This window comes from Aspergillus heteromorphus, assembly GCF_003184545.1.
Source record: "Aspergillus heteromorphus CBS 117.55 chromosome Unknown BO70scaffold_22, whole genome shotgun sequence".
NCBI lineage: Eukaryota > Fungi > Ascomycota > Eurotiomycetes > Eurotiales > Aspergillaceae > Aspergillus > Aspergillus heteromorphus.
The window spans coordinates 12,500-26,824 of record NW_020290427.1 but is presented as its reverse complement, the minus strand read 5'-3'; the positions used below and the strand labels follow the sequence as shown (position 1 = coordinate 26,824).

Genomic DNA, 14,325 nt, shown 5'->3' with positions numbered 1-14,325 from the left:
CATCATACTATCTCGTCCGGCTCTAATTCTGCCTCAGTCTCGCGTCCTGAGTAGACCCGAGGGTGGCCAAGGTCCGTATACACAGAGTACTGGGCTGGAAACTTGGCTCTGAATAATGCTGGGTTACATGCCAGTCTGCCCAGCTTTCTTGTGTGCTCTCCAACAATGTATGAAGCGTTCTATTTTCTCAATCGGAATGAGTAATTTAAGCTTTGCATATGGTACTAATAATAGCTGCTCAATCAGATGTCGAATGTTTCAATCGCCGGGCCCCTTCAAAATACCAACAACAACACTACAAAAGAGGCTTTCTTCTCCTTCCAGGCCTGGCTGATGGGACTAATAATACAATTGGCCGTGCATGTACTAAAATTGGGGTGCCGGAGCATGGCTATCTAGGTGGTACCTGATGTCATGCCATTGACATCCGTCGGACCCGACCCGCTGGTGGATCAGTGGTGCTCGGGACCAGGGCTTACATGTTCTCGGCGAGGTCAGCCCATCGGGGGACTGAAGTCGCAGGATGCAGAACTAAAAACGCACGTTCTCTCTCTCTTTCCCCCCCCTCTCCTCTCCTGCCTCGTACTCGGAAATTTGAGTTCGGAAACTAACTCGAGGAATCCCCCAGGGCCGACACTCCGGGAAAGGGACGAAAGCGAGCTGCGCCGGTAAGAGGGCCCCGTAAGTCTTATCATCCGCAACCGGTTTCGAGACCGCGTGGTCAATGGCCGCCACGATTGCTTGTCTCCTGTTCTGGGACATTGTTCGTCCGTGTAGTTATCCAGCGATAGTTGTCGATAGTACATAGTCTAACTACCGAACGTGGTCAAGCCTGGCTTGAATCGTCTTTTCGTCAAACCGCCCGTCCTCACCAACGTAGTTGCGGAGGGCCTCCGAGAACATTAACCGCCGCGGCGCCTTTCGCCCCGTCATAAGTTCGAATTGTGAGATTGCTTGTTCCACAACATTGTCGAGGCCATCTACCAATACCCAAGGGCGTCCGGTCTCGCTGCGGATGCGACGCATCTGACGCAGCAGTGGTGTGTCCAGGGGTTTGTAAGCGAACTAGGAATCAAGAGTCAGTCAGTCGATAACATGGATTTGCCATTCTCCCAAAGTACGTACCTCAAGAACCACACCGCCGGTTGGGCTGCCTAGCCACTGCATTGGCATTTCAAAGTTGGCCGGGGGTTCATCTAGGTCCGGATCCGCGGGCACGCAAGAGGCGATCATGCAAGGAGGACACACATCGACAGGCCATTCATCCTTCAACGACTTCAACACATACACAACTTCCGTCAATTCAACCTGCGATGCGGCCCAGGAATTGAAGTGGCGAGCAACACTCTCCGCCCGCGATAAGGTTCGATTATATATGAATATTTTACGGCATCCGAGCCGGAGCATAGCGTAGACGGCGGCGCGAGCCATTCCTCCCGCGCCTATCACCAGTCCCGTGGTTTTCAACGGACTGATGGCATTGCGCGGGGAGAGATTATGGTTGATGCAGGTCATGATACCTACCCAATCCGTATTTTCTCCGTACCATCCTAAAACAGGCCCAGCCTGGTTGCGGCGACTCGCTTGCTCTTGAAGAGGAAACATGGTCCCGTCAGCACGGGCGCGCAGTGGCATGATCGTATTGATCGCTCCGATCGCCTCGACGTGGCGGCTTTTGGCCGCGAGTTTATGGGATAGCTGTACTCTCCACGGCTGAACAACGCTGGACCCTCCAAAATGGGAGTCCCTTCCCAGTCGGTCCACAATTGCAAGGGACGGTGAATCTGGGATGGTGTAGGTGTGGCTCATGCCGCAGTGGCGGAAAGCAGCATTATGCATTGCCGGGGAAAGACTGTAGGCGACGTTGCCTCCGAGTATGAAGAACTGGAGAGGATCCAGCACGTAACTTTGAAACAACGCTTTTACAGCATCACGCGACGTGATCTGAGGGTCGTGTACATTGTCCCTGGTCCGCTCAATTGCTGGATGTGTTACAGAAGTGAGGATGGAATTGAACACTTGGGAGGTGCGCCCAAGACTTCCTATATTGTAAGCGATGGCCGGAGGATGTTCGCCAGGCAACGATTGAACCTTGTTAGTAAACTTGGCAACTGCTGCATTATCATCGCGTGTCGTGGCCACCCTAAGGAACCGGACTAGTTGGCAACCCAGCTTCTCGGCTTCAAGATAAAGGGAGAAACATTGTTCACTCTCCCATGTTTCTGGCTCGGTTGGTTCAAAAATGCGTTGGCCGATGATTTTAGTCATCCCTCTAGTGCGGATTATTTCGCGGATTTGAGGGCGTTCCAGGCCTAAATCCACAGCCAAATATTCAACCGCCAGCCGTAGGGCATGCTCGGCGATAGAAACGTATATGTCGTCCACCTCTGCAGAGGAGAGGCCTCCCTTGGCGATTCCTGTTGCCGATTTATCTATGGAGATTATTATAGGTGTGCGGGCATTCCTCCGGAGTAGAGAGACCTGTTTGCTTAATATTGGCGTCATTTCCGGGCCCCAGCGGTCGACACAGAGCTCAATGGCATCCCCGCCTGACTCAAGCTCCGGCAGCTTGACAGCCCCCTCGATCAGGTCCGAGGATCGCACGAAAATCGCATGCGTGAAGGACCGGAGTTCCGGGGGTGTCTCAAGCAGTACGAAGGGAGAATCATAACTGGTATGACCCACATCCATACCCGTCACAAAGCGTACGAAGCGGGTGAAGTCTTCTTTGGCTTCTTTCAGCTTGAATGAATAGTCGACGCACCGCCGGTCAGGAGATCCCTCGTCGTTCACGGCCGAGATGCTGGAGCGATCTTCGACGTTATAAAACTCGAAATTAGAGCATGTCCTGTGCAGAGGGTCCCCCTCGCAAAGCAACTTGACCGATTGGTCTTCAAGACCCAACAGGCTCTGTATGCGATCCATGTCACGGACTATGTACACAATGGGATTTGTGGCAGAATATTGGCGAAGGTGTTCTTGAACCGGGCGCGTAAGACTACCCAGCCCGCATTCAATCACGCAGCCTGAGCGATGGTTGTCGAGCATTGTCTTGAGGATCTCGATATCACGTTTTTGGAATTCCTGGCTTCCAAAGCGCTTGAGATACTCATGTCTGGTATAGCTGGTCACCTCCTTGAAATAATGATCCTCCGTGATGAATCGCCGTTTCAACGCCGTGGCAGCAACGAACCCAAGGGACCGCTTTCCACACCCCCGGATGCCCACCAGCACCAATGAGGCATCTGGGTCAAACTTCCGGCGCTTATCTACCGGTGAGGAGGGGTGGTGCATCGTAGCCGACAACGCGGGTCAAGGGTCGTCCTATGCGGTCGTCGGTGCGGAAGATCCGGGGTGGGGTCAAAGAAAGCCCCTAAAAGCGGAGAGCACGCGAGATGCCTATTGCGTAATGATTGCGCAGTTGGATCGATCTGTAAAGAGGACTATCTGCAGCACGTCATGTTCAAGGGGGCCATGGTTCGGTCGGTTGGACAGCAGTGATAAGCGCCTTCACTTGAAGCGGAGGAGCTATATCGGAGATATGGTGGGATGAGAATAGCCGTCTGGCCGAGGTGGACGAGAGCGGTGGGAGCAACGGGGACGAAGGCGGTGAGGGTGAGGTAAGTTGTCGCAGCGGGCGGGCATGCTGCGAAGACAGGCAAAACCGCAGCAGAGACGACGCGGGGGTTGGACTTGGAGTCTGTGATTAATTATAACAGGACAAAGGCTTCCGAGCCTGGGGGCGAAGTTGGAGGGTGGGGGGAGACCATGGCATTTGGCCTCAATGCTTGGTTGCGGCCAGCAGCCACCGGGAGTCCCAAAGCGGTTCGACCTTCAAATACGGAGCACGGATCGAGTCTGAGTTCTGCCATGCGGGACCGCCTGCCCCCGGTTTCCCGGATAAAGACTTTACCAGAAACATCCCGGTGGACGGCCGTAAGCCGATCCCTGCAGTACCTCACGAGGACCGTAATGATTTATTATTACCCTAGATAGATACTAGATGCCTACCAGCCCCCGTCGCCCGTAAATAAATCGACAAGCATCCGTCGACCCCATCCTCCAGGCAGACACCAAAGGGTGGTGTTGTTAGTGTACGGGATGGGCTAATCGGTGGGTTGTCAGCACAGCTGAGATGCGAGGCGAGACCAATGGACGGAGACGACTAGATACTCTCAGACTTGGGGCGATCTGTGCCTACATTGCTCTAACCATTCCAATAATGGCCTCTAGCCCATCAGCCCTTTCGCCCACTACAGCAGAACTCAGTCGTATATGCTTAAATGAAGAAAACCTACCTAGTATTGTATCGTTCCGCGTCGTCTGATGGAACCCCCATGGTTTCGCACCACCTTCCCGGGGTAGGTAGGGACCCTGGATAATTGCCTCGGGCCCGGTGAGATGTCCCGGGCTTGGAAATAGTGAACGGGCGGCTTGTGATTGATCAAGGTTCTCTCTTATCCTGCATAGATAACTAGACAGCTACCGAGTCGGGATGCCGGACCACGTCCCGGATCCGCGAAGGATCTTTAGAAATGGGTTGTTTTCATGGACATGGAAGTGGTCAACCCGGGCAAAGAAGCTTGAAGAGAAGGAAGTGGCAGGGGTTCCGAGCCCCTGCACGTCGGCGAATCAAGCGTGGGAAGGGTTCGCTTAGTAGGGAATGCCACAGTAGGGTGCGTGCAGTACGCAGTCCGTCACTAGTGTGGTTTGGATCCGATTCTTTTAATGCCTTTGTGGGGTGAAATGATATTTCACGACGCGTTCCCCCCCGACGGCCACCAGGCCGGTTTTCGGCAGTTCCACCGTCCCGCGTGATATTAAGTTAGTGAGTCTCGAGTTTGATGACTCGATCCGTAAGTAGATGGTCGGGCGCTGGTAGCCTGAAATACTTACGTATCTAGTCGGTGATCGAGGGTGCCAGCAATCGGGCAAGAGGCCAATATGAGGAATCGCCATGTTGATCGAAACAATTATTATAGTTCAACATGAGGCAGTGACAGGATCCCGGTTCAGGATCCCCGATCGGGGAGCGATATATTTTTGGCAGACACGGTCGAGGATTCTATTTTTGCATATCTCGGGGGAGGAGGGTGGCTGAGTGAGTGAGAAGCTTGTGTGTGTAGTATACACCATTCTAGATAGATATTTATCAGTAACAAACAGTATGTAGTAGACTAGATAGATAGTAGTCGGATCGGTAGACAGATTAATGGGAAGTAATAATAGCATACCGTTGGTACCTTGTGAGTTATCGGTACATACTCCATACTCCGTAAAAGTGAGAGGGAGCGAATAATAACGCCGTGTCCCCATGATTCCCACTCGACCCAAGACGGACGGACATGGACGGCGGAAGTCTCGGTTCCCCCTGCGCAATCTTGCCGGCCGGTCTGGTACAGGGCAGTTGGGAGGAAATTTTCCCACACACCGTTGTGGAGCGTCGTGGGGATCCGGTGTGGGGTGTCTGCCTCAGGCATCAGTGGCGGTATTCCAGTTTACTGTTATACACAGTAGTACACAGTTAGGTAGGTAAAGTTTCCGAGCGAGGAATGTCAGGATCTTTTTGCCTTTTTTTTTTTCTCTTCTCTCTCTCTTTACATATATGCATTCTTTCGCTACGCAAAGGATGAACAGACTTGACAATATGAAGTATATCTACGGAGTAGTACCTACTTTTTAAAAATGTACTGTATTCCATATCATACCTAAGTCAGAAGGTCTAGTAGGGACTGTCCCGACGGAACCCAAAACTCACCCCCAAAGTCCAACTCCCGAGCCTGTCGTTTTGTCCTCGCTGGCTGATCCCGTCCGCCCACCCACCGTCCGTCCACCTTTACTTACTTACTTACGTATGTCGGTCGTCCACGGTCCACGGTCCGTATCGTGCCTTCCTTCCTTGGACCTCTGAGTCTGGCGCTTTCCCTCGGGGCCCTGTTAAACTTGGTTGCCTCAGGATGGGTCTGGGCCAATTTGATCCCCATATTGGTTGGATATGGATGGACCAAGGAGAGGCGATAGAAAGACCCTGAGGGGGCTGAGGGGAGCTATCATCCTCCCATCTTTAGACTCCCTGGATTCTTGCGTAATACCTGCCTTTCCGATTGCGTCTGGGGGACCCGATGGGTTTTGGAGCACTTTATAACAGGCGGGCATGCACTGCGCCGTGATAGCCTTTTCGGCTTAATCCAGTCCAATCCAATCCCTCCGCCGCCGTCCCTTTCTCGGCTTCCCTTTCGACTCTTGACGGGATTTCCTCCTTGCTGCCTGGCCGTGCCTTTTTTTTCCCCTTCCCTTCCCTCCCTTCCTTCCCTTCTGGTCGGTGTCGCTTGCCCGACCGACCACCTTCGCTCGCTACTACCACTACCACGAGTCAACGACGACGACTACTACTACTACTACTACTACTACTACTACTACTCCTCCTCCTCCTTACTGCTGCTGCTACTTACTGTACTACTACTTCTACTTACTACGCCTTTTCTTTCTCGCCTTCCCCTTCCCCACTCCCCCCCCCCCTCCTCACTTCTCTATCTCTCCCGCACTCCTCCCATCTCTTTCCGGTCAACTTCTTTCTTCATGATATGCCATTCCCGTCATAATTGACCCTCCTCCATGGACGAGGGTTCTGATTCGAAGGCCCCTCGACGGAAGAGGGTGTCAAGAGCCTGTGACAGATGTCGAAGCAAAAAGGTCGGTCACTTATTATCCATAACTCCCCCCTCCCTCTCTCCCCTCCCCGTGCCTTTTTTCGCTCCTCCCGTCCCCGTCTTCCCCGCCTTTCCTTTCTTCTTTCCCGACTCTCTTTCGCCTTCCCTACCCGCATCCCGATCGGTGTAATCCTACCCGAGCTGTGAGCGTCTTGCTCGGCGGCGGCGGCGGTGCGCCTGCATCGCGTCCTTACCTCTTCCGGCGCCTAGACTTGCTTCCCACCCCCTTCTCTATCTCCGTTTATCTCCTCGGATCAGGATCCGAACCGCCCGTCTGGGTTCATCTTCAACCTATCTCCCCTGCCGCCTCTCCACTGCCTGCCTCGCTCCACTACACCACTTTCCATTGACCATGCTGACCATGAGTATCACTCCAGGACAAGTGCGACGGGCTTCGTCCTGCCTGTTCCGCCTGTCAGGCCTCTGGCCAGACTTGCTCCTATGATCCCCACGCGAAAAAGCGTGGGCTACCGGAGGGATATGTCCGTGGTCTAGAAAAGCTCTGGGCCTTATCGATCTGCAATATCGATGGCTTCGAGGACACAATGCTAACACTGCTTGGTACCACCGCCGAGTCGGCTAGTCGGAGAACAAAGCTCATGTCTCTGTGGACCGATGATGGCGCATCCGAGACCCTGCATGAGTCTTGGAAAACCAGTCGCCTGTATGGCGCGCTTGAGAAGATGCTGTCTAACACCGAGCCCTCGATAGACAGCTCTGGCAAACGTCCTCGAGAGGACCAAGATGACATCCTGGGGGGTGAATGGGGATTTCGCGTAGACCGTGGCTCGACACCTCTTCCACCTAATGCCCCACGTGTCGTCGAGCCTTCGCTTTCTCCTCGCTCTAAAAAGCCTCGATTGTCTATGCCGACGGATAATCGAGCACCATCCCTTACGGTAAACGCTACAAATGCGCTGCAGTTGCCGCCTCAGACTTCCCAGTTGTTGGATGTCTATTTCGCCGTCACTCATTCTTGGTTCCCAATCGTCGCCAAGCACAATATCCTTCGCGCATCATATCTATACGCAAGCGCGCCTTTGTCTGTTGCGAAGATGGCACCCGGTTCTGGTGATCATGCTGCCCTCTGGGCCCTTCTTAGTTACACTATTTCTCAATCCCGAATTAACCCGCAGGACGGGCCGTCGGAGGCGCTTTCCAGGACCAAAGAATATTATTCGGTATCTCGGAGCTTGATTCCTTCGGAGACAGAGCGCTATGAGCTTGGGCATGTGCAGGCACTGTTGCTGCTGACGTTGGTGAACGTCGGTCTGGAGGATTGGACCGCTGCTTGGCTGCTGAGTGGGCAAGCAGTACGCATGGCGATCTCCATGGATCTAGGCGCATTCACGGACGTCCGACGATCTGATGAACTGAGACAGGGGAAGGCTGTTTTCCTTGGGTGCTTCGTGGTCGACTCGTTACTATCTTTCCGTTTGTCAAGAAGGCCGTGCATGCATCCTCGTGATCTGACCATGGTGGGCCTGTTGGAAGAGGATGGCTTAGAGGAATGGAATTCCTGGGCGGACGTTTTGCCACCTACGGGGGCCGGGCAGGGAAAGAGTCCTCCTCGTCGAGGTCCTCTGCTCGCTCTCAGCTGCTTCAACAGACTAGTTGAATTAGCCGGTGTACTGAATAAGATCGCCCGAGACTCCACGGCAGGACCGAACGCCCCTTTGTTCGCACAACAACTAGTCATGGAGCTTAAGCAATGGGACGATCGCCTGCCACTCGGATGTCGCCTGATTGGCCCCGAAAGCATTTATCCCGAACGACACTCGGCATTACTTCCCCATCAGAGCTACCTTGGTCTGACTTATGTGGCCACGCTCTTGTGGCTTTACCTTCGCATTGCCCCTCAAGAACTTGGCCTGCATCGTTCTCAACGGCCAGCCATTGAAGGGGCAAAGAAGCTCCTCTACAGAGCCCTTCCAATAGTGTCTCAACACTTGGACAACTTTCAGGTCTGCGGTTTGCCGCCTATATTCGAACTCTCCTTACGTACCATAACCGAGCAGGCATTCACTCTACGCAATAAAATCGAATCGGACATGTTCCCCTTTGCACGGTGGACCGAAGCACTTCTTCAAAGAACGGCAGAACTGAGTACAACCTGGCCAGTCTATCGTTCATTGGCCGCTTTGATCGACCATTGGTACCGCTCCAAGGACATCCCCGGGCACCCTTCTCTACCCTACCCGGGATCAGCAGGATCTACACCCAGAATGACACAGGGCATCAGTAGCAGCCCTTTACCTCCTGGCGCTATGGCTACAACAACGGCAGGGTATCAAGGTATAACGAGCGACCCTTCAGTAAACCACCACGCAAGAAGAAATATTCCTGGAATGGGAGATTCCGATTACACTTCTACCATAATGGGCATCAGCATCCCCGTGGATGGACAATATATGACGCCTAAAGATACAGCAATGGAGAATGCAGATCTCTCCATGATGGATGTGTCTTTTCAACCACCTGTGGAAGGAAGTGCTGCACATATGGAGAAGTCCGACCCGGCAACTGCTTTGAATGCAGTGCTATCGCGGGGCCCGCGTCCTCACCCGTCCACTCCCGAGTCGTCCGTCTCAAATACGATGATGCCGAGCAATGCCGCCACTGTCTTGAATGGCCGGTCAATGCCTCCAGGCGATAATGTGGATATACATCATCCTCGAAGGTCGGATACTACAGAACGTCAGATCGGATCGACAGGCGATATTGATGCCATCTTCAAGGATTTAGCATATCTCGACACCACCGAGTGGGCTAATAGTCGTGAGGCTGCCTTGAAGGATTTCGGGTTCATTGATGACAGCACATTCCAGGCTTTCTGTCATGATCCTGACCGGCTTGCTGGGTCTCAGCCCTTGGTACACCCACCATCGATTGCCGATATCTGGCCACCCCCCGGCTTCTTCCCGGAAACGTTTCAGGAGACACCAGAGGACGCGATGGAAGGATGATCGCTTGAGGTTGTCTGGGAGCAAATTCTGGCCTTCGGCCTGAGCCTCGATACAACGGGAGGTTTATAATCTTCCTTGGTTTCAACCTTTACGGGTAAGAAACGGTCGCGATAGTCCCCTCCCCCTTGCCATGTATGTGTTGCTACGCCAACCGCCAGATTCTATGGCTAGCCCGAGCAACACCCGACTACCCTTTTCTCTTCTCCCTTGTTCCTTGTTGATGATACCCAATGTAAGTAAGTGTACACTAAAACTTTCCGAAGCCAGCCAACATTGGCCACGCGCTGATACTGTCTCAGTCCAGAAAATCTGAAATGCAACAGGTAGTTTTAGGCAAATAAGTATATAGAGGAATTCTCATTACACCGGTAGATATGCATACCCGGAGACCACTGGGGCGTTTTGGTATATGGCTCCCAGGCCTCGGCTCATCTATTCCCTCAACCGTTAAATCGGGTATTGGCGATCTCACCTTAGTGACGTAGCTTTTATCCATAGTCCTAGCAAGACTAGTACGGACCGTCCGCCCCTAAGTTGCTCCACCAGGCAATTAGGCACCGATCCCTGGACTGCCACCTTAGCATTTAGCAAGCGGCGGGACACCTGCACAGTACCAGACCAAGGTGACTCCTATCGGATACGGAGTATTAATCACCACATTATAATTACCACTCTCCGTACATTACTCTTTTTACGGGCCCCATGGGGGTACGCGTGAACCGGGTGCCGCACAACCGGCCAACAATCCCCCCTCCCCTGCTGTATAGGGCAAGTCAAGCGGACTCTTCTCGTTAGCATACTCGGGACTTACCCCCTGTACTCCGTAGTTGCTCCTTAGGCCGCAGCCCTCGGATATGTTACCTGGTGAATAAATATATACCGCCACCTGTGTAGGTTGTCAATCTATGTTATAGGAAGGGACGTGGGTATTTGTCTCTCCACCAAAGAGAAAGTGGGAGGATAGGGAGGGATCTAAGTTGTTTGTTTATACGGAGTGTTGCAATAGGTATATATTTCTACCCACCTACGCATGCTCTTCCCCCATACGCAACGCCGACCCCGAAGCACTCTTGCATTTCGAGATAGATCATGATGGTTTGTTTCGGGTCCATGCACATCATGTGGTTGGGTTGTGTCGGGCTTGAATTAGACCAAAGATGTTTAATGGAAAGCTTTATTACATTCATGATGATCCATCGAGAGGTCGCAGGTAGCAAGCGCGCACGCAAAAACAAAAGCCAAGACAAAATTGCGCCAAACCGCGACCCAGTCGTCTCGTCTCCCGATGCACATAAGTGCCACGAACAATAGGAAATAATGATCGCCTCCTTTAGCCCCCTTTTATGAACCAATTGATAATTCGCAGCCTTGGAAAGAAGCTCGGAACGCCTCAACTCGTCTTCCTGATCGTATGTTATACGAGAAATGCATAAGAAATTCATCATGAAGATTAAGTGCACGAGATCATGGAACCCGATTTCGTGGACCCACACGTCGTTCAAAGAGAAATCACCGCCGCCAGCCGACGTTCCATATCACATGCGCAATATCTTTGGCCGTATTGACAGTATCAGTCACACGGTCAAGGATAGTAGAGCTCGATAGTTCCTCGACTTCATGAGCAGTAGACATCCCCGGGGACATCGAATAGTAACGGTCAAGCTCTTCGTCATCTTCGGGATTGACGAACCAGGGATGGCTTGAATTTACTGGGCTCCGTGAGGCTCGGCTTGGTTCCCAATCAAAAGCCAAGTCATTGTCGTCTTCGTCCAAGAGAAAATTAGCCGACGGTTGAATCGATTTAGCATATGCAGATGAAGGCAGACTGGATGTCGAGAAGTAGCTTGACCAACGGTCCATTATTGAGATTGTGGGCGGTTCAGGTGTGTCCCTTTTATACTTAAGCGTGGTAGAAGGGAGCGGAGCAATAGTCTTGTTTTCACTGCTGAAGCCGCCACGAGACATGCTTTTATCACTGATCGACGTCTCGGAATGAATGTGTTTCATCATGACGACACCGTCCTCCGACGGGCCATCATGAGTAGCAGGCCATTCATCACTCTCCTCTTTAGCCTCAACGGCAATACATTGCACCACCTCGTTGTTGAAATGAATGTGCCGTCTTTCGCTAGGTGATCCGATGCCAGACGATGAGGTGGTGGCGGTGGCGGTGGTACCATGGGCAGATACACCGATGAGTGCAGTGGATGGGTTATCGAGCACCTGCCCGATGTCCGACGTACAGCGTTGGAATGTGGGTCGATTACGATTTGTCTCAGCCTCCTGCGCCTTTAGGATAGCCCCCGCGTGTTGTAAAAGCGTATGCTGGGATAGAGAGCGTTGCAAGATGGTCTCGGACGCGGTTCTCTTTTTCAAGATGGGTTTCCTATCCGGATACAAGGAAGGCGTTTCGAGACGGCTTGGAGGGGGGGAGTCATTCGACGCCTTCTCTCGCCTGTTGCACGTTTTTAAAGGCCCATACAACCATGTCACGTCACAGTCCTTCAGCCTAGGATGGGTATTAGCACGCGTACCAGATAAAGACTCCATGCAGTCTCGGTGTTGAGTAGAAAGATAAAGCCACTAACCAGTTAAGATTCTCCGGAGATACTGTGCCCAAGTTGAGTTTAAGCTTTGCCCACGTCCTCCACGAAGCATTCTCTAGCCTCACACCGTTGTCGTATATGTTCCTCCGAGCGACCACGTAGCGCCATGAAGTCCAGATATCCTCCTGCCTCCACTCGTGGGACAAATAGTCGACGTGTCTCGATGGCTCATCTTCAATCGTACTATCATCAGCCGCGGGCGTTTGCGTTAATCGTTGAAAATCAACCGATGAGTCAATAGAAGCCTCGCTCAAGGTTTCTGGTTCTGGTTCCTTCTGGTCGAATTGGCTGGAGTCATAGGATGGTAAAATTAGATCACTGTCCTCTTGGTCTTCGCTCACACTTAACGACAGGCTGCTAAGAGAGGTTGGTGTCGGGGGGTAATGGTTCACAGTTGAGAGTGTGAAGTCTGGGGACGAAGAGTTTGAGCGCGATGCAGGGGAAACAACATCAGTACAGTCGGTGTGATGAAACTCGGGAACAATGAACTTAGATATAGAGATATCGGACTCTTCAAGAAAATAGGTCTGAGTGATTGGACACCGCAAGGGATCCGAAGAGAAGCGCGAGCGGACCTCTTTCGAGGGCGAAAGTACAGCCGTCATCGTGGCAGTCAGCAAAGTACATTGGTGACGAAAATGGCAGGCGGTGCAATCCTTTCAAAGATATTTAAATGGAGAGGGCTCTGGAGCAAGGATGACGGGCGAGGGGTATTAAGCACGGCGATGAAGAGCAAGGAGCCTTTGGTCGGATCAGGGAGGGAGACAAGACGGTTTCAAGCGCGCACACAGGGGAAGGGAGTGGGAAGGTCTAGAGACAGCGACAAAGTATTGAGATCATTGTACCAAGTGTGGTGGTACAAAGCCGGTCTCGAGATCTTGATTTGCAGTATATATGGGAGGCAGTTAGGATCTTGGATGGCGAGTGATATATCGCGAATGAGCTAGCTGGTGGGGAGTCTGGAGGAAAGTGCCGGCGATGTCCAGAGTTATAACTGCTCTGAAACGGGCCCCTCGGAGAAGAGGGGAAGGCCCTTGCTCAGTCGCACTAAAAGGATGGGGAACTTGGATGGCTTGAAGCTAGAGGTGAGGTAAAAGGTCCGGAATTAACCAACGTGCAGGACATGGAGACAGGGCAGGGAATGGAATGTAAAATAACGTTGACGGGGAGCGGCGGGAAACCGGGAATACCTCTTAAGTCTCACTCAGTAGTCTCAATAGTGAGACAGTGATAGTGGCGAGAGGGGGGGGGAGGGGGGGAGAGGGATCCAGACAAAAGACTGCTTCCCCCAGGTACTTACTTCATCCGGGAAAGTCACCTCTGAACTCTAGATAACCCGACATGGGTATGGAAGTAGGTACTGGTAGGTAGGTATCCCATGGATTGACGTTCACGGACAGTCAACCAACAAGTGAAGGCCCGGGGGGTTGGAGAATTCTCGGGATGTAGGTAGGTACTAATGAAAAGTAGGTACAGAGTAGTAGGTATGTGGGTACGGGATGTAATTGAGTATCACAACAGGGTCATGGTATCTACCTAGATTGTACTGTGAACGCTGTACCTCCTAGGTAGAGTAGTGAGGAAGTAGGTAGGTTAGATGGATAGATAGGTACGGAGTAGATACAGAACAGCAGATGGTGATTCTGGATTCTGTTCCCTCCCTCTGTTTCTGTTTGCCACCCAGCAAATCAAGTCCTTACTCCTTCCCGACTAGTGGTCTGTCTCCCTTCCCCACCTCCTCGGAGTTAGAACAATGATGGTTGGCTGGCAAAACCACTTAGTGTAACTTTCCGACCGACCTAACCACCCGTCATTGGATGATCCATTCTTGACACCCGGACTCGACGATCCAGAGCCAGCCCCATGACGCTTAGTCTCTCTATGGTCGACTCAGAGACGGAGTATCTTACACAGACATACTATGTACCTACCTTACTAGGTACTTACTACTCCGAGTTGAAGGGTGTCCAGTACGCAGTACCTATCTATATATCTAGCTATCTACTGGGTACCTTGGGTGTATAATCAATAGAAACATTTTTA

General features: G+C 52.3%; 3 protein-coding genes across 3 annotated transcripts; 1 reads left to right on the top strand and 2 right to left on the bottom strand.

Annotated features, from left to right (window-relative positions):
- Positions 1–1,026: 1,026 nt before the first annotated feature.
- Positions 1,027–3,733, bottom strand: BO70DRAFT_364090 (repressor protein). The gene has a single exon (XM_025543725.1). It carries the CDS (start codon positions 3,292–3,294, stop codon positions 1,084–1,086), a length of 2,211 nt encoding a protein of 736 aa, XP_025397115.1. The 5' UTR covers positions 3,295–3,733; the 3' UTR covers positions 1,027–1,083.
- A 2,801-nt stretch (positions 3,734–6,534) lies between these two features.
- BO70DRAFT_364087 (putative C6 transcription factor) lies at positions 6,535–10,010 on the top strand. The gene is made up of 2 exons (XM_025543724.1): positions 6,535–6,693; positions 7,088–10,010. The coding sequence occupies exons 1-2, from the start codon at positions 6,616–6,618 to the stop codon at positions 9,674–9,676; spliced, it is 2,667 nt and encodes an 888-aa protein (XP_025397114.1). The 5' UTR covers positions 6,535–6,615; the 3' UTR covers positions 9,677–10,010.
- A 1,076-nt stretch (positions 10,011–11,086) lies between these two features.
- Positions 11,087–13,295, bottom strand: BO70DRAFT_99157 (protein phosphatase regulator REG1). Its single transcript, XM_025548908.1, has 2 exons — positions 12,265–13,295; positions 11,087–12,185 (listed from the first exon to the last, which is right to left on the bottom strand). Exons 1-2 carry the CDS (start codon positions 12,885–12,887, stop codon positions 11,186–11,188), a joined length of 1,623 nt encoding a protein of 540 aa, XP_025397113.1. The 5' UTR covers positions 12,888–13,295; the 3' UTR covers positions 11,087–11,185.
- Between the last annotated feature and the right edge of the window lie 1,030 nt (positions 13,296–14,325).